The sequence below is a fragment of the Typopeltis vanoorti genome, chromosome 5 (genome assembly GCF_054136105.1).
Source record: "Typopeltis vanoorti isolate ZY-2024b chromosome 5, IOZ_Tvanoo_1.0, whole genome shotgun sequence".
Taxonomy (NCBI): domain Eukaryota; kingdom Metazoa; phylum Arthropoda; class Arachnida; order Uropygi; family Thelyphonidae; genus Typopeltis; species Typopeltis vanoorti.
The window spans coordinates 6,105,197-6,124,708 of NC_143553.1; the positions used below are offsets into that span (position 1 = coordinate 6,105,197).

General features: G+C 35.8%; 1 protein-coding gene across 1 annotated transcript in view; it reads right to left on the bottom strand.

The window, feature by feature from the left end:
• Positions 1 to 3,601: 3,601 nt before the first annotated feature.
• Vps51 (vacuolar protein sorting 51) overlaps positions 3,602 to 19,512 on the bottom strand; it is a 421,027-nt gene continuing 405,116 nt past the window's right edge. The window contains exons 20-21 of the mRNA XM_090392235.1: positions 8,055 to 8,133; positions 3,602 to 3,758 (exon numbers count right to left, since the gene is read on the bottom strand). Coding sequence (XP_090248361.1) covers positions 3,729 to 3,758; positions 8,055 to 8,133 — 109 coding nt within the window. The 3' untranslated portion in view covers positions 3,602 to 3,728. The remainder of the gene's footprint in view (positions 3,759 to 8,054; positions 8,134 to 19,512) is intronic.

Genomic DNA, 19,512 nt, shown 5'->3' on the forward strand with positions numbered 1-19,512 from the left:
GGAATTCATGAAACTGAAGAAATAACCAAAATAATAATTAAATTAAGGGGATATTAGATCCCACATTGTTTTAAAACCGAATAACAAACTCAAGGATTGGAATCAGAGTTTCATGACGAATATAGTATAAAAAACTATAAAAGTATCAGCGAATACTAGCAAGAGCTGAATGCAAGTAGTCCTAGAATAGTACAAACACGGGGAAAGTTCTGATCGCTAATCTTGGTATTTTACATAATGTAAAAACACATTTCCTAAGAAATGTATGCTGTTATTACATTATGGTAGGGAGGTCACTACCCAGACCAGTTTCAGCCTTTTTTGAGGCTTCATCAGTGAGTAGCTAGACCAAATTAATAAAAAAGGGTATAGCGAAAAGAACTTATATACTCTGCTATAAGAGTTGTCCAAAAAAGTGCACCCATTAAGTTACTTAAATATAAAGAGCTTAAATATATAAAAAAAATTTAAATATAAATTTAAGAGTTAAAATATAAAGACTCATTAAGTTACTTAAATATTAGCAAAACAATAAATTTAATTTATAACAAAGGAGAACTACCAAAAGATTTTATTTATACCTATACCAAAGAAAAGTAATGCAGTGAACTGCAAGGATTTTAGAACAATAAGCCTCATTTCACATACATCAAAAATACTTATGAGAATCTCAACATGAAGAATTGCATCTAAAGTGGAAAAATTACTTAGAGAAGATCAGTTTGGTTTCAGGAAGGAACAAGAGATGGAATTGGAATGTTAAGAATAGTAAGTGAAAGAAGTCTGAAGTGAATAAAGAAGTTAATATCTGCTATATAGATTTTGAAAATGCTTTTTACTTTGTAAAATGGGATAAGATGTTGAAAGTAATGGAAAAAATTGGTATGGGACAAACTGCCATGGTGAGAGACATAACTGGTACAACAGAACCAGGTATCATTAGATGAGGAGTATGCTGTTCTCAGTCACCAATTTTGTTTAACATGTATCCCGAAGCAATGTTAAAAGACGCACTGGAGAATTCGGAAGGAGGAATAAAGATTGGAGGTAGACAGATATTTGCAATAAGATACGCAGATGACAAGGCATTACTATCAAATACTGAAAAGGACTACAACATCTGTTGAACAGATTACTGGAATCCTGTATCAATTATGGAATGAAAATTAACATCAGAAAAACAAAGGTAATGAAAATAGCAAGGAAAAAGGCAAATATGGATATCAAAATAAATGAGGAAAAATTGAATCAAGTAAAGATGTTTAAATATCTAGGAAGTATGATTAGCAGTGATGGAAGATGTAAAAGTGACATAAAAGCAAGAATAGCAATGGGAAGAGATGTCTTTAATAGAAAATGGAATTTATGCAGAAGTAAAATGGATAGAAACCTAAAAAAAAGACCAATAAAATGTTATGTGTGGAGTGTTGCCCTCTATGCAGCTGAAACTTGGACATTGAAGAAAGAAGAAATTAAGATTTTGGAAAGCTTTGAAATGTGGATTTGGAGAAGGATGGAAAAAATCAAATGGACAGATAAAATAACTAATGAAGAGGTCTTGAAAAAAATAGAAGGAGAAAGAAGTCTGTTAAGGAGGATAAAAAGAAGAAAGGGAAACTGGATCAGACATATTCTGAGAGGGAATGGAATCATCAGAGATGCCATCGAAAGAAAAATAGACGGAAAAGACCCAGAGGAAGAGTAAGGAAAACAATGCTAGATGACATGCTGAATGGAGACAGGTACACAACCTTGAAAGAGAAGGCTCAGAACAGAAGAGAGTGGAAGGAAAGTTTCTGCTACTAAAAGAAGAACCTGCTGAATGTAGAATACTCAAGAAGATTAATATAAAAGTTTATGCAAAAACAAGATGACAGAAATATGATGCAAATAAGTGATCCCCCCACAAAAGAAAAGAATAGACCTTGTTTAATACCTCTGCAGTGTGATACAGATATGGTAAGTCTGTTGTTTATTTTCATGCAAAAGCGTGCTTTAGCATAAAATATCTTAATAGATTGAATGATGCCAAAGGCTTTCAAGCAGCTGAATAGGTAGGGGTGTTCAATGCAGTCAAAAGCCTTGTCGTAACACTAGACCAAGAAATTGTTTTGCTGTTGGCTATGCTTATGAGATCCCTTATGAGGCGTAAGTTTTTGTGGATAGATCATCCAGGGATGGAATAGCTCTGCTGCCTATCTACTATTTTGTTCAGAGCAGGTTTAAGTTTGGCAATGGCTTTTGATATTTTACAGTTGGTGTTTATGATGGAGATGGGTTGCTAAAATTTGTATTTTTGATCTGCTATGAGCAAGTGTGGCACCCATCTTGTGCAAAGCTTTTTCATTTGCAATTCTTCATGTGAAATATATCTTACACATTCTTTTGAAATGCCTATAGTCTCAGCAATTTCATGCACTTTGACTTACCAGTCATCCAATACCATATTGTGCACTTGATCAATGATTTCTGGTGGTGTTACACTTTTTGGACGTCCTTCATATGGATCATCTTCAAGGCTAGTATGGCCACATTTAAACTCAGCAGCTCATTTCTTAATTGTCGAAATGAAGGAGAAGAGTGCCCATAAACTTCAAATCAATTTCTGTTGGTGCTAAACCTTCTTTTACAAAGAATTTTATACTAAATTTTATCCATTTCCAGGGCTACAGAACACTTTTGCTTCAGACAGCTGTATAAAACAAACTACTTGACAGAATGACTCGCAATTTCACACGGATGCACCAAACTTAGAAAAAAAAATCTTGCTGATGGTGTTGCCATCTATGGTCGAGAACTTTCCAGACCACCCTCATATATATGCTCTGTAGAGGATAGGTCCAAACTGTTCCCAGAAGGAATGGTAACATTCAGTGGTGAGATTGTCTATGCCAAGAGACTTATCTTTAGGTAAGTGCAGGCAGTTATCAAATTGTGTAGCATGATGGGAAGTTCTGTCTTATGCTGCACTGCTGGTGAAAGTCTTTTTACATTGGAGAGAATTATATCAGTGGCATCCATGAATGTTGAATTAGTTTGGTATAAATTTTTGTAGTATTGCAAGGTATATACAAAAAGGGTTTTGTCATGATTTTCTATGATGTTTCTACTACCTGTTGTTATAGCAGACATAGTGGTGCTCTCTTGTTTGTGTTTTTCCAGTGAGATGAAATATTTTGTGGGTGCATCTGTACAGTTAATGTGTTTGTGTTGTGCTCTTAGGTCTGGTATTCCTCAGATTCTAGATAATGTAATTGATGTTCTTGCAGATTTTTAAGGACAATGTTTATTCAAATTCTTCTGGTGACTAACTACTTTCAGGGTAAATACCCTGACATTAGCCTTAAAGAGTGACCACCACTTGGAAATTGATTGGGAAGTAAGCATGTCTGATAGTTTTTGGAGTTTGCCATATTCTGTTATTAAATATCCAATTGTGTCTGGTGTGTCCAGGAATGCAAATGCTCAGAACACTTTTTCAGGTGGATGTAGGTATCAGTCAGCTTGTAGTTATTTATTACATCCTAAAGGAAAGATATTTAATGCGGTCAAAAGTTTTTTCTTGGTTGAGTGTTACAAGACAGATAACATAGACTATTAATTCTGTAACAAAAAACTGATATTTTGTTGAAAATTTATTAGAACTCTATATACAGTTTCCCTAATACAAATCTTATATACAGTTTTGAGAAGTTTAATCTAAAAATTTATACAAATTAAAATATAATTTATCCTCTTTCACAAATTACTTCCACAACCTAAAAAAAAAACAATGCCATCAATTAATAAAACAGTACTACTATATACATAATAAGAGGTTATCATAAGATGCATGTGTGAAACTGATTTAAGTTAAGAATACTATATTTTTAATAGGTGGAGGAGAAAATATCTGTGAAAGATGTGCCTGGGATAGCATGTTTACTTTAAAATCAACAAGATGTGAATTGGAATCCCCAGTTGGTGCATCAAATTCTAGACATGTATCTGCCATCAGAGGATGTACAAAATATTACTTCCTATTAACATTAACAGATTAAAATTTATTTTTCAAGACTGTTATCAGATCTTATGTTTCTCTCAAGTCACTTTTTAATGTATCAATCTACCTAAATCTGGGTCTTCATCCATTTAACTATACATAGAAGAACTGTATGTTCTATCTCTCAAGAGGCCACCCCTGCTTCCATCCACTCTGACAACCTTAGTTTGTCTACAGCTTCCACAAATGCACTCAAAGCATCCACATAATCCACGCTTCTTTTTCCATACATTTTTGCTATGATACTCTTCTCATCTTTGAATTATCATATCTATACCCTCTGTCTAAAAAAGAAACTAGTGGCATCACCTGTTGCATCTTTTTGTTGTCAAAAGTGTCAACTGTTTATGACATTGGTTTCATTAGAAGCCGAGTTACAGTGGCAAAAGTGACTGTGTTTTGGCAAACGGTCGGTCGTCACGATATTCATGCCATACACGACGAATTCTTGCTATCAATCGCTTCAAAACTTCGAGATAAAGCTCACCATTGACCGTTTGGCCAGGTGGAACGAATTTGTTTCAGGCTCAAAATACCATGTTTTTTGTCACCAGTAACAATCATTTCAAGGAAGTTTGTCCTTAAGAGCAGCTTTAATGAGGTCCTTGCAGTGTTCAATTCGATACACATTTTGGTCGTTGGTCAACTTGTGGGGAACAATTCGTGAATTCAATTTATGAAGGCCCAAACTCTCGGTCAAAATGTTGTGCACAGTTGACTTTGGAATCCCCAATTCATCTTCAATCAATCTCACGGACGATTTCGGGTTTTTGGACAGCCCGACTTTTTGTCGTCCTCAAGCGTCTCACCACCACTTTGAAATCGCTTAAACCACTCGTGAACTTGAGTACGGGATAAGCATTCATCACCATATGCTTTTTTGATGCATTTCAGTAAACCTTATACCAAGTTTAACACAAAAGTCAATCGCAGCTCTCTGTTTGCAACTCATTTTCCGGCAGTTCATCAAAACACAGTCACTCTTGGCACTATAACTCGGCTTCTAATGAAACAAATGTCACAAACAGTTGAAACAACACTGATGAAGATTGCCCCTTTCGACAACAAAAAGATACAACAGGTGATGCCACTAGTTTCTTCTATTTTTGAAAAGTTAGATTTCTTTTTGGACAGAGGGTGTAGGTAACATGCTCATACTCTTCTACCATATAACTTTGAATCTCTCACTACCTGATTCATACTGTTGTTCCTCTAGCATGCAATTTTGCACTCCATGAATCTCCCTACTTTCAATCATTCCCATAACTTTTTCTCACTTTTCCTCTTGTTTGCTTGACATTTGCCAGCCCAATTGTTAACCAACATGCTCTAAAGCAAAATTATTTCCACGTAACATTCATTTTCCTCACCCTCCATCATGATACTACTATCCACTCAAATTAACTGCCAAATACTTCTTGGTCTCTTACCTGCCACAGAATTTTATGGCTGGCTGGGTAATAACATATCAGCAAACATTTTGGTATTTTTATACCAAATTTATTACAGTAGTTATTCAATTTATTCAGGAGTCCTGCAGGTTTATTTAGAAGTATAACATCATCTCATAATGCAAAGAGCTAAGTTAACATCTCCAATTTGGATATTAGGTTTGATACAACTTTCCTTCATAATGTGATCCATATAGATGATGAATAACAGTGGAGATAATGTATAACCTTGTTGAATACTTGATTTAATATCAAACCACCTTCCTGTACTTGTTTCAATTCTGATGATTTACAACTCAAAGACATTACTCAATATAATATTCTATTTACTATAGAGTTCTGAGCAGCTTTTCTCTTGGCACCTTGTCATATGCAGTGGTGAATTCTCCATGCTTGCTGTGCAAGCTCATTAATTGAGAAAGAAGTAATATTTATTTGTTAATAAATGCATGCATTTATAAGCATTCCATTTAGGCTTTTATTTTTGTAGACAGAAGACATCTTAAGCTTGCGTGGCAATAATTGAGCTTTGCATTGTGTATTGAAGGCCGATGCTTGCTCGTCTAGTCAAAGCTACCTTGGCTTGCTCGGTTGTAGGAGCTTCTAGGTCCTCGCAGCACCACTGTGATTTCGTGCATAGCCATTTCACGTCGTCTCACTCTGTTGCTTAAAACACAGGCCATACGCAGTCAGCATAGCTCTAGCCAGTGAGCTTCAACCAGCCTTTACAAGTGTGCGTGTTGCTTGGGAAAATTAAGTTACAACCAACTTTTTATGATGATGTTATTGACCAGTTCATAAAGAAGAACCGTAGGGTAGAATTTGTATTCAAGGAGCTAAATTGAAAAAGTTACAACATTTATTTTACAAATGATATTCTATTTGTATGATTAAATGTACATACATTTCTAAATATATAGTTTTAAAGGGTCAGTAATTCATTATTCCGCTAATCAGACTTCAATCACACCTCTCACTCCCTGAATGATAACAAGAGCAAGCGTAAATTTCAAGACCAGCATTTGCCCTTGGTCATATGCCTTTTCTAGATCTACAAAACTTAAATACATATCCTTATATTCCCATGACTTACTTCTCCATTATTTGTCTTAAAATGAAATTTCAACCTCGAAAATTGCCATTTGGCCTGAATCCAGCTTATTCTTAACTGCTTCTGAAGTACACTTGCATAAATCTTACCAAGAACACTCAGTCGAGAAATTCCTATAATTCTCAAATTTGGTTTTATTTCCTTTATTATAGATGGGTACTATGAGAGTCCCACTCCAATTCAATCTCATTAATTATGCAGTGTAGCTACTGTAAAATTTTTATACCTCCATATTTGAACATTTCTAGTCCACCTGCCTTTCCACATTTTAGATTTTTGATAGCTTTTTCAACTTCAATTATTGATATATATGAGGTGGTATCAAAAAGTTTTGAGACTAGGTTTGTAACACACCAACAGATGGCAGCACAAGGCTGCACACACACAGTCACAGGGAGTACCTACCCTCATAAGTCAGTGTGCCAAAAGACATCGTCCTGTGTACATCGGGAGCTATGTAACTGATGCTATTCTGACCACCTGTGTTACCACATCTGCAATTTCATTATGGACAGCAAGTTAGAGCAAACGGGAAATTCGACGTCATTACCGGGTACGACCCTGAGACGAAGCAACAGTCTTCACAATAGAAGAGCCCATCATCTCCACAACCGAAAAAGGCGAGGCAGGTTCGCAGCTCGACCAAGTGCACGCTCATTGTCTTTTTTTGCGGCATTGTGCATCGAGAATTCGTCCTCAGGAGCCAGGCCATCAATAGCGACCAGATCTGTGGCGCGCGAAAAACTGACTGCTCCACAATGACAATGCACCCTGTCACTGAGCTCTCCTCACAAGCGAGTTTCTTGCCAGAAACAACATGATCTCACTTCTGCAACTACCCTACTCGCCAGATTTGGCTCCTGCAGACTTCCCGAAGATGAAGATCCAGCTCAAAGGTCACCGTTTTGACACCATTGCGGAGATCCAGCATGAATCGCAGAAGGTGCTTGACATGCTTCGAAAAGAAGACTTCCAGGACACATTCCAGAAGTGGGAAGAATGCTGAGAGCGCTGTACTGATATGCAAGGGGACTATTTTGAAGGTGATAGTGTGTAAACGTAGATAAATAAATTAATTTCTTGTAAACAGAGCTAGTCTCGAAACTTTTTGATACCACCTCGTATTCCTGATGAGTGTCATCTACCATCATGATATCACTGCTTGTTTCATTTAACAATCTTTCAAAGTAATTACTCCAAACATCCACCTTCAATTTTAGTGAAACCTTTTTATCAGTACTCTTGTCTCCAGAATATGAAGACTACCATCCATACTTAAAGCCTGAAAAGACATTTGATCATAGGATTTCTTTTTTAAAAGTGAAAAGAGTAATAAATATGAATAATTGTCAGTAATTATTTAAATATAGTGAATGAAAAAAAAATGATATTAATTGCACTTAAATTTTATTATAAAATGATGCAAGAACATTAAAAAAAATATACATACACTTGGTTCCATTAGCTGAACATCCAGGCATCTATGAATAGCACTTCCCACTATTTCATCAAGCAAAACATGGACAAGGCTAGCAAAGAAAAAAAAAGTTTCATGCAATATTTAAGTCATAATTTAAAATAATTTAAAAGTCCAAAATGATTCCGCCCTCCCCAAGATAATCATGAAGAGAATCTTTTATTAGATATTTCTAGTTGAAGAAAATGGCCTGAGTACTTTTACCTAATATACATTTACCTGCCTCGTTAGCATATCCACTCTCCAATCAATAAGTCGTGGGCATGATATTTGGCTTTAGGTGGAAGATGAATTTCATTAACTGGTGCAGGATTGATTGTAGCTCCAAAAATTTCCATGTTTGGTCTCTAGAGCAGTAGTTTCCTGAACTATGCAAAAAATAAAATTAGTACCTGGAACATTTCCTTGAAATGGTATTGGAAATATCTACTTGCAGCATTATTTTCACTACTGTCATAATTTAGCCTGATAGCCCACCTAAGGCACTAATGTACCATAAGTTTATAACCATTTGGGAGTGGGCGTTACATAAGAAAAAATAAATATATATATTCACTGGTTTCTATAAATTAAAGGACAGAGAAAAATCACAATAATTCAAAAACGGTATGATATCAGATATAAAAGAAAACACTACAAAGTTTAATTCAGGAAAAAAAAATGTGTACATGAAGGCAATGGTCAAAATGTACCAATAAGAAATGTGATCACCCCCTCAGCAAATGTTTCATACTGTTTATAATAGTATCCAGAAGCTCAGTTGGTAATAACAACCATTGCTCCTGCAGAACGTCTCCTAAGTCCTTCAAAGTTTTAGAGAGGGAAACTGAGAGCAGCAACACATCTACCTAGAGCATCCATAGCATGCCTAATAACATTAAGATCACAAAACCTTGATGGTTAGTCCATGCATCTAAATATAATAGTCTCTTCTTGAAGATATTGGTCCATAAGCTTCACGCAATGAAAACAAACATAGGATAAATGTCTCCCCTATTGCAACTGCATTAGGGGAGACATTTATCCTATTTCACTTCATTCATGGTTTCATGAAGTGAAAGCATTCATGGTTTCACTGAGAAGCACAGCACATACAGATTGGTGCATCCCAAAATCATCACACTCCACCATAAGTACCCCTGATTCTCATCTATAAACAATACAAATCCTTCCCGTAACGGTCTTGGGTTCAGTTGATGTGAAACCTAACCCATTTCAAATGTTCTCACCTGTGTCGTACGAAGACTACCTTTGTGAGTGGAAGCTGATACTAATGTTCCTGTGGATGACAAAAGTCAGACAGTAGTTGATTCAGGGTAGCACTCCTATTTTGGAGATATTGGTCACTCACTGTGGTATGGTCTTCCTTCACTATATCAGCAGGATGCAATTTGTGACTGTTAAAAATGATTCTGCAGTCTGTGAACCATGAAAGGACTTGTATGCAACCATCTAGCGACCTCCACCTGACTTAGGCCAGTCACCTAAATGATGTATTGAAGCTAATCCAAGAATTTTGCTATCATAAAATGTCTTGTTCTCACACAAAATGGTAAACCACTCCCGAATGCCTGCTTTTATGCTGTGGCTTATTTATATATGATAACCAGACTCAGTCACTTTTTACATTATATACTTAACTTTTGTCTTTTTTTTTTTTCTTTTCTTTTTCCCTAGAGTTATCACTATTTTTCTTTGCTCCCTGATTTTCATGTACTGGTTTCCAGTGCATGAAAACTTATAAAAGTGAACTTATGGAAGTTTATATAAACTTCAATAAGAAGTCCACTGCTAGATCTAAATCAAAAATTTCTTCACTTTCGAAGATAACAAAAAATATTAAAGTATGAAAATTATTGCACACAAACTGTTTTGTAATTGAATTCTTGTTAATATTACTTGGTTTCAAATGAACCATCTGTAGTAGCAAAATCAGACAAAATAATTACAAATTTAGAAAAGCATGACCTTTAAAGTATTTATCACATTTTTTAGAAAAGTACCACTACTTGGAGTTCCTTAGACATAACTTAACAGACATCACGATAATTTGTGGAAGCAATAGAAATATAGACAAATGAAACTGTTTAATTTCTAATGGTAAGCTAACATTAATGATCATGCAAGACAACAGTGGAAAAAATTAAAAACATCAATTTCCTGATACATACCTCAAATAGTACTTAGGCTATTATAAGTCAGTGCCACATGATTAACTTTACATTATTATTACATTAATCTCCTATCCATAATTTTCCTCTAAATTAGTCTATTATTTATCAGCACTCCAATATTGGTATATCTAACATTTGGTACTTCTAAGGCATTTCAGACTGAATCAATCCACCTAGACCTTGTCTTCCTCTTGGTCTCTCTTAGCATCAAACACCTGTTTTACTAACCTTTCCTCAACCATTCCATTTAAGTGGACACATACGCTGCTTACAACATTGAGTTCCTTTCTAATATCTTTGTTTTTAATGATTCTAGTATTGATGCAATATGTTCACTCCTCTTGTTTTTCTCAGAACCCTATATTTCTAACTTAAAACTAGTTTGAACACTCTTGTATATACTGATAGTGTGGTGTTTTGGCTAATTTCTCTCTTATCCATGTACATTAATTTAGATGGCTACCCAGAAAACCAGCTTTTCTTATTCTGCTGTCTATTTCCGGATTCAACTTGCTATCTTCACTAAAAACTGTACCTGTTCTATAGGATCTCTATTCAGAATGAAGCTAAAGTCTTCTATGTTCCTGCCTATTTTCATGATAAATTTGTTACAGAATCCTGATGACTTACACTTCACATATTTATTAGTGCAACATCAACTGCATAAAGCAAACAGCTAAATTTGGCATCGCCAATTCTAATATCAGGCCTAATGCCATTTTCTTTCATAATGTGATCTATAATATATAGATAGCAAATAATCATCAAATTCCTGATATGTATCCTCAAGGGATGTACAAATCCAACAAAAAATGTGTCCACAGCATTCCACCTGAACAATGCAGAGGTGAATCGACACTTCAACTTAACTTTCTGTGACAAAATAGTAGAACATGAGCCTCATCCAAAATACTTTAGAGTGAGCCTGGACAGAAGCCTAACCTATAAAAGACACATCACCAACCTGTCAAAGTTAAAACAAGAAATAATATCTCATGGCTTGCTGGAACAACCTGAGGTTGTGGTGTTGATGTCTTAAAGTCGTCTGCATTAGCCCTCACATTCTCTGCAGCAGAATATTGTGCTTCTGTCTGGGAAAGAAGTGTGCACACTAACATTATAGATACCCAGCTAAACTCTGTCATGTGCACAATTAGTGGAACACTGAGAAGCATCCCTCTCCCCTGGCTGCCTTTCCTATCTAACATTGCTCCACCAAATATATGAAGAAGACAAGCCTCGATTAAAGAATTTAATAAAGTAATGAGCAACCCGCTCCTGCACCAGACTCTCATAAATCCACCTAGTATTCGCCGCCTCAAATCACAAAATCCTTTCTGGTCCATGGACGAATTCTCTTCAGCTGCCTTACCATCAACATCTGACATGTGGAGAGAACACTGGTCCAACAATCTTCCAGCAAACGGTTTCCTGGTTGAAGATCCTTATGCTCTGCAGGCTGGTTTTGCCCTTCCTAGGAAGATTTGGTTATCTATCAACAGGATCAGAACTAATCAGGGCAGATGTGGCTTCCTACTGCATAAATGGAGACTATCAGAACACTCTTAATGTGACTGTTTCCCTGTGGCCCAGATGATCACTCATATTGTGAATGACTGCCCAAGGTGCCAACTTCATGGTGGTGGCCTCCAGGACATCCACAAGTTGACAGATGAGGCCCTTTATTTATTCTTATGGCAAAAGCAGCTACAGGTCAATGTCCAGACCAGAAAGCCAATCCAGGGCCTCATCTGTCAACTTGTGACAAATTGAGGAGGTCACCACCATGTACAAGATATGACAGCAATACCTCCAAATCAATCTGTTACCTGTCAAGACTCCAATATTATCAGATCTTCTAAGACACTTTTTACTATATCAATCCACCCATATCTTGGTCTTCCTCTGGGTCTTTTTCCTGCAAACTTGGCAGAGGACAATTGTTTTGCTAATCTTTCATCTCCCATTCTGTTTAAGTGACCATATCACCTGAGATTAGCTCTGCTAACACATTCCTGGATGCTAACAATGTCAAGTTCTTTCCTAATATCTGGAAATATATTACCACTGATACCATCTGCTCATGCCCCTAATCTTTCTCAGGACTCTCATACCTCTAGGCTTTGGTGAAGTGTTTTATTTCTAACCCAGCTCTCAGATCCATAAATTAAAATTGGTTTGAACACTGTCTTATGAACAGCTAATTTAGTGTTTTGATTAATTTCTCTTATTCCATATAAATTTATTCAGTTGACTTCCTACCATTCCTGCTTTGGTGATTCTGTTATCTATTTCATATTTAATTTACCCTCTTCATTAAAAATAAAATTATTTAATTGTATTGATGATCTGATTAAAACTGGTTACATGCTGAACATTATGATCAATTTAGAAGAATACTATCTTTGGTCCCATGGTATCAGTTATTGAAGGGGAAAAATGTCAGCAATGCATGGGAATCTTTAAAAAAAAGTGCTTAAATGAGTTGGTATCTGAATGTATCCCTAGTGTTACAAGAATAAATAAGTTGGGAGTGAAATAGATATCCAACCTTAATAAGCAAGAAATCCACAAGATGATGATGTGGAAAGAATATTGTGAGAATAAGAGTGAGAGGAGTTATGAAATATATAAAGCTCAGGCTAGAAAAGTAACGAGTATTGTGAGGAAAGAAATTGGAGTATGAAAAGAAATTAGCCATGCAAGTCAAAGGCAATCCAAAAGAATTTTATCATTATGCCGAAAGTGAAAGAATCAATTTATTGAATTCAGATGGCACTCGCATATTGGAAGCTAATGAGTGAGTGCTTACTTTGCTAAGATACATGAAACAGGTGTATGTAACATGGTACACAGTGCTACTGCTACATTGGATGAAGAGCTGTTGCATAAACTGGATAAGAATTTGTCTATACATACAGATGGAATATCAGCCCATTTGCTAAAGGAATATTCAGCTGAATTGGCAAGGCCTTTCACATGTTTGTATAACTTGAGTCTCAGTTTAGGAATGATACCACAGGAATGAAAAGGAATGTATGATAGTTCTATTGTACAAGGATGGTGCAAAAACTGATGTATCTAACTACCGCCATATCAGTATTTTTGGTGTGGTAGTGAAGATTTTATCTCCCCGTGAAGAAAATAGGAAAATTACATACTGGCTCGTCAGTCACCCAATATAAAAAGGGACGCGTCCTGGACTTAGGCAGAGGGTCTAGGTCCAAAAATATGCTACAGTCTCCACTAGCTACAATGAGTCCACCTACAGTGCACAATGATAGAAGGATATTATTAGTAGGAACATATAACTGCAGATCTCTATGGGATGATGATAGATTGGAAGAACTGATGAAGGAATTGGAACATATAAAATGGGATGTTGTGGGCCTTTCAGAGATAAGAAGAAACTCTCATGCGATTAAAAGATGGACATCTACTCTACCATTGTGAATGTGACAGAAACTCAACTGGTGGTGTAGGATTCCTAATAAATAAAACAATCAAGGACAATGTCCTGTTTGTAAATAAAATAACATCAAGAATTGCTGAACTAAGTCTCTTCATAAATAAAAGATACCAACTGAAAATTATACAAGTATATGCCCCAACTATGGCCCATCCAGATGAAGAGATAGAAGATTTCTATGAAACATTAGAATCCACATTCAATAATTCTAAAGAATTCTACATAATTATAATGGGTGATTTTAATGCCAAAATTGGAAGCAGAGATGGCCATCTGAACTCCACTGGTAAATTTGGATTTGGACAGAGGAATGAAAGAGGAGAAAGACTTACTGAATTTGCAGAAGAAAATAGCCTCTTTATTATGAACAGCTTTTTCAAGAAGAAAATCAACTTGGAGAAGTCCAAATGGAAAAACTTACAATGAAATAGATCATCCTCTCCAACAGAAGATATATAATAAATAATACCAAAGTGCTTAATAGATTTAACACAGGAAGTGACCACAGACTAGTAAGGGCAAAAGTATGGATCAACAAAAAATGGGAACGGAATAAGCTCATAAGAAAAATGTCCAATTTAGTGAATCTACAAAACCTCTACCACAATAAAAGCTGTTATAGAGAATCACTCAAAAATGAACTAAAAAAGTTAAACACAGCTACTACCAGCGATGATGCTAATAAAATATTAACAAAATCTATTTTGAATTGTGCATTAGAAATAGGAGGTGTAAAAAGGCACCAAGAAGAGGAAAAACTAAGACAGAAAACCTTAGATCTGATGAAGAAAAGAAGAGATATGAAAAGAGATTTGAATGACACCAATAAAATAGAATATATACGGAAATTTGTAAAACTATACGTAAAAGGATGAAACGTGAACTTAGATCTATAATACTATGAAAATTAAAGAAACAATAGAAAACAATAGTAATATGAAGGTCCTAAGACGAACATTATCAGTTGGAACAAAAGAAATAGCTGCTGTAAGAGGAAAAAATGGGGTGAATTGATAAAAAATAGAGATGTAATAATCAAAAGAATTCAGGAATTTTAAACTGAACTCTATGAAGACAAAGACTGAGACATTCAAGAATCCTCTATGGATAACTCGAGTGAGGAAGAACATGATGCCCCTGAGGGAAATGAAGAATGGAAAGGCCCCAGGAGAAGATGGAATTATGGTAAACTTCTTAAAACTGGGAGGAAGCCCTGTTATCAAACAGTTGAGTAAACTCTTCAATAAATGCCTAAAACAGAGAAAAATTTCAAAAAATTGGAACAATTCACTTCTAATATTAATTTTTAAAAAGGGCAATAAGGAAGAAATTAAAAACTACAGACCTATAAGCCTATTCCCCACCATATATAAAGTTTTCACAAAAATTAAAAATAATAGAATAAAATCTAAACTAGAGGGAATGCAATCCTGTGAGCAAGCTGGATTTAGGAAGAATTACAATACTTTGGGCCATATTCACACATTAAGACAGCTCATTGAAAAATCAACTGAATACAATAAACCCTTATGTCTGGCCTATATAGACTACCACATTTGATTCAGTTAAAACATCTGCAACACTAAAAGCACTTGAAACCCAGGGAACTGAGAAACCATATATTGAAACACTAAAACATATTTACAATAATGCAACTTCTGTAATTAAATTACATAAAAACAGTGAAAAGTTCCCAATACAAAAAGGCATCCAGCAAGGTGACACCATAATCTCCCAAATTATTCACAGCTGCACTAGAGGAAGTCTTTAGATTGGGAAACAAAAGGAATAAACATAAATAGAGAAAGGCTGCATCATCTGAAATTTGCAGACAGATGATATTGTCCTAATAGCAGATAATCTTGAAGATCTGGAAGGAAGGCTAAATCAGCTAAATGAAGCCTCCAGAGAAATTGGATTAACAATAAATAGAGAAAAAACAAAAATAATGATGAATAAATACATAAACCATAGAACTATCAAATTTAAAAACCATGAAATAGAACAAGTTACTTCATATGTATATTTGGGCCAAATGTTATCCTTTGAGGAGTGCCAAAGAAAAGAGATTGAACAAAGAATTCACCTTGGATGGATGGCTTATGGGAAAATGAGAGACATATTCAGAAGTGACATCCCTATGAGTCTCAAAAGGAAAGCTTTTGACCAGAGCATACTTCCTGTCCTAACATATGGAGGAGAAACATGGACTTTAACAGAAGCCCTAAACAAAAAGCTGAGAACAACACAACATCGCATGGAAAGAAGTATGCTAAAAATAACATTAAGAGATAGGAAGACAAATATCTGGATAAGATCTCAAACAGGTGTCATGGATATTGTAAAATACATTAAACAGGCTAAGTGGGGATGGCCTGGCCATATTGCCAGATGCAGTGATGGGAGATGGACTAGAAAAACAACAGAGTGGAGACCAATGGATGGAGCAAGACAAAGAGGGAGACCGAGAAGAAGGTGGAGAGATGAACTAGAACAAATTCCAGGAGTGAGATGGATGGGAGAGGCAGAAAACAGAGTGATCTGGAAAATCATGGGGGGGAGGGGGAGACCTTCATCCAGCAGCTGACAGAACCAGAAGAACAGAAGGACCAGAAGAACCAGAAGGTTGAAGAAGAGAAGTGAAGATTTTAGAGAAGTTGGTAAGAACTCGCATACAGAAATGGGTAGACAAACATACTATACTCTGCAAGGAAAAGCATGGGTTTTTTCAGAAAGGTCATGTTTTAGCAATTTGCTTATATTTTACAACAACGTTATGGTCGAGTTGGATAAAGAGAAAGGACCACCCTCATCATCAAATTCCTGCCATGTACCTTCAAGGGATGTACAGGATATAATAGTACTACATAAAAAATTTACATCATTACTAACTTCCTATCTACAATTTTCCTCCAAATCAGTCTGTTATTTGTCAAGACTCCAATATTATCATATCTTATATTTCAAACTTCTAAACCACTTTGAACCATATCAATCCACCTATATCTTGGTCTTTTTTATGCCAACTTTACAGAGAACACTTGTTTTGCTAATCTTTCCTCGGCCATTCTGTTTAAGTGACCACACCACCTGAAATTAGCTCTGCTAATGCATTCCCGGATGCTGAAAATATCAAGTTCTTTCCTAATATCCTCGTTTTTAATATAATATTGCCATTGATGCCACCTGTTCACGCCTCTAACCTTTCTCAGGATTCTCATATCTGTGGTCTCTAGTCTTTGGTCAAGTGTTTTACTTCTGACCCAGCTCTCAGATCCATAAGTTAAAACTGGTTTGAACACTGTCTTGTATACAGCTAATTTAGTGTTCTGACTAATTTCTCTCTTATTCCATATGAATTTATTCAGTTGACTTTCTACCATACCAGCTTTGTTGATTCTGTTGTCTATATCCATATTTAATTTACCATCTTCAGTGAAAATTGTGCCTAAGTAGCTGAAATATTTTACTTGTTTCACAGGTTCTCCGTTCACAATGCAGTTGACATTTTCAACAATTCAGCCTATTTTCATTATCTATGTCTTTTTATCTAATCTGAAAACAAACCCCAACTCAACATCACCAGAGTTAAAGATCGGTACTATCAACGTAAGAAGCCTGAATGGCAAAGAAATGGAGCTAGCTGAGGAATTAGATAAGTAGGGGTGACTGAAACAAAAAAGACCAAAACTGGTGAGATCTTTCTGAGCAATAAATACAAAATGTTATATTCAGGCAATGACAATCAAAGAAAAGAAGGAGTAGCCATAGTATTCAACACAAAATACGAGGCTAATCTTCTTGAATGGCAGTCAGTCTCAAGTAGAGTAATGTGGGCAAATATGAGAATGAGGAACTGGACAATGAGACTTATTTGTGCCTATGGTCCCACAGAAGGTTCTACTAAGGTAGAAGTGGAGGAATTTTTTGAGGCTTTAGAAAAAGCAACTGACACAATGAAAAAGGAAAAGTTGGTCCTTGTTGGGGATCTAAATAGTAGAGTAGGAAATGATTGTGAGACATACAAAAATATTTTGGGAAAATTTGGAGAAAAGAGCAAAGCTAATAATAATGGCAAATATCTGTTGGATTTCTGCTCAGGACATGGACTGGTTATTACTAACACCATGTTCCAACATAAAAATGTGCACAAATTCACATGGAGAGAAGAGGCTAGGAATAAGAAAAGTCTCATTGACTATGTTATTGTTGATAGTGATGTTTTCTCCCTGGTGCAGGACACCAGAGTGTACAGAGGATTTGAAATTGGAAGTGATCACTATTTAGTCTTGAGCAGGATAAAATTGAATTTCATATTGAAAAGAATAACATGTAAGAAAGTTTTAAAGCGAATAAAAGTTGAGCAGCTCTCAGATGTGAACTGTAGACTAAAATACAGAAATATTATTGAAAAGAAAATGAAAGAGTTTGAGAACAGGAATCAAACCTTGGAGATTCAGTGGCAAACTCTGAAGGAAACATTGATTGATTCTGCCAGAGAGGCATGTGGTGAGGTTGTATGCAAGGATAAAAAAAATCAGAACTCCCTGGTGGACAAAGGAAGTTAAAGAGGCAGTGAAGGAAAAGAAGAAAGCATATCAAAAGTTCCTGGCAAATAAGTCAGCTTTTACTCTTACAGAATACAGAGACAAATGTAAGAAAGCTAAACAGTGTGTAAAACTAGCTAAACAAAAGTCATGGGAGGACTTTGGCAAGAATATACAAAATAAATATCAAGAAGGTGGCAAAATATTCTGGAGGTTGTTGAAGAAGCTTAGGAATGGAGGAAAGAGTGCTGTAAAAGGAATTAGAGATGATAAAGGTGAAATGAAAACAGGAGAAAAAGATATCCTTGAAGTATGGAGTAATTACTTTGAAAAACTGCTAAATGAAACAAGCAGTGATGACAGCACAGTGATAAAAAACACTGACCAGGCATGCAGTCAGGAATACATATCCATACTTGAAGTAGAAAAATCCATCAAAGGCTTGAAATGTGGAAAGGCAGCAGGAGTAGATGATATTCGACCAGAAATGCTGAAGTATGGTGGTATAAGAGTCTTACAGTGGCTGCACTGCATAGTTCAGAAAGCCTGGACAGAGGGACGAATTCCCGATGATTGGAGTAGAGCTCTCATAGTACCCATATATAAAAAGGGAAATAAAACCGAATGTGAGAATTACAGAAGTATTTCCCTACTGAGTGTTCCTGGCAAGATCTATGCAAGTATACTTGAGAAACGGTTGAGAAGAATTGTGGAAGAAAAGCTTGGTGAAGAACAAGCTGGATTCAGGCCAAATAGAGGCTGTCAGGATCAGATCTTCACTTTACGACAAATAGTCGAGAAAGCATGGGAATATAACAAAGATCTGTATTTAAGTTTTGTCGATTTGGAAAAGGCATATGACAAGGTGCCAAGAGAGAAGCTATTCAATACGCTGCAGTTATATGGTGTCAATGGGGCATTATATCAAGCAATACTTAGTCTTTATTTGAGTTGTGAGTCAGCAGTTAGAATTGAAGGAAGTACAGGAAGATGGTTTAATGTTAAATCTGGTGTGAGACAAGGATGTACATTATCCCCTCTGTTATTCATTATCTATATGGATCACATTATGAAGGAATGTGGTATTAAACCTGATATCAAAATTGGATATGTTAATGTCAGCTCTTTGCTTTATGCGGATGATGTTATACTTCTAAATAAATCCGCTACAAGTCTGCAAGATTCTCTGACTAAATTGAATAGCTGTTGTAATAGATATGGTATGAAGGTCAGCAATAAAA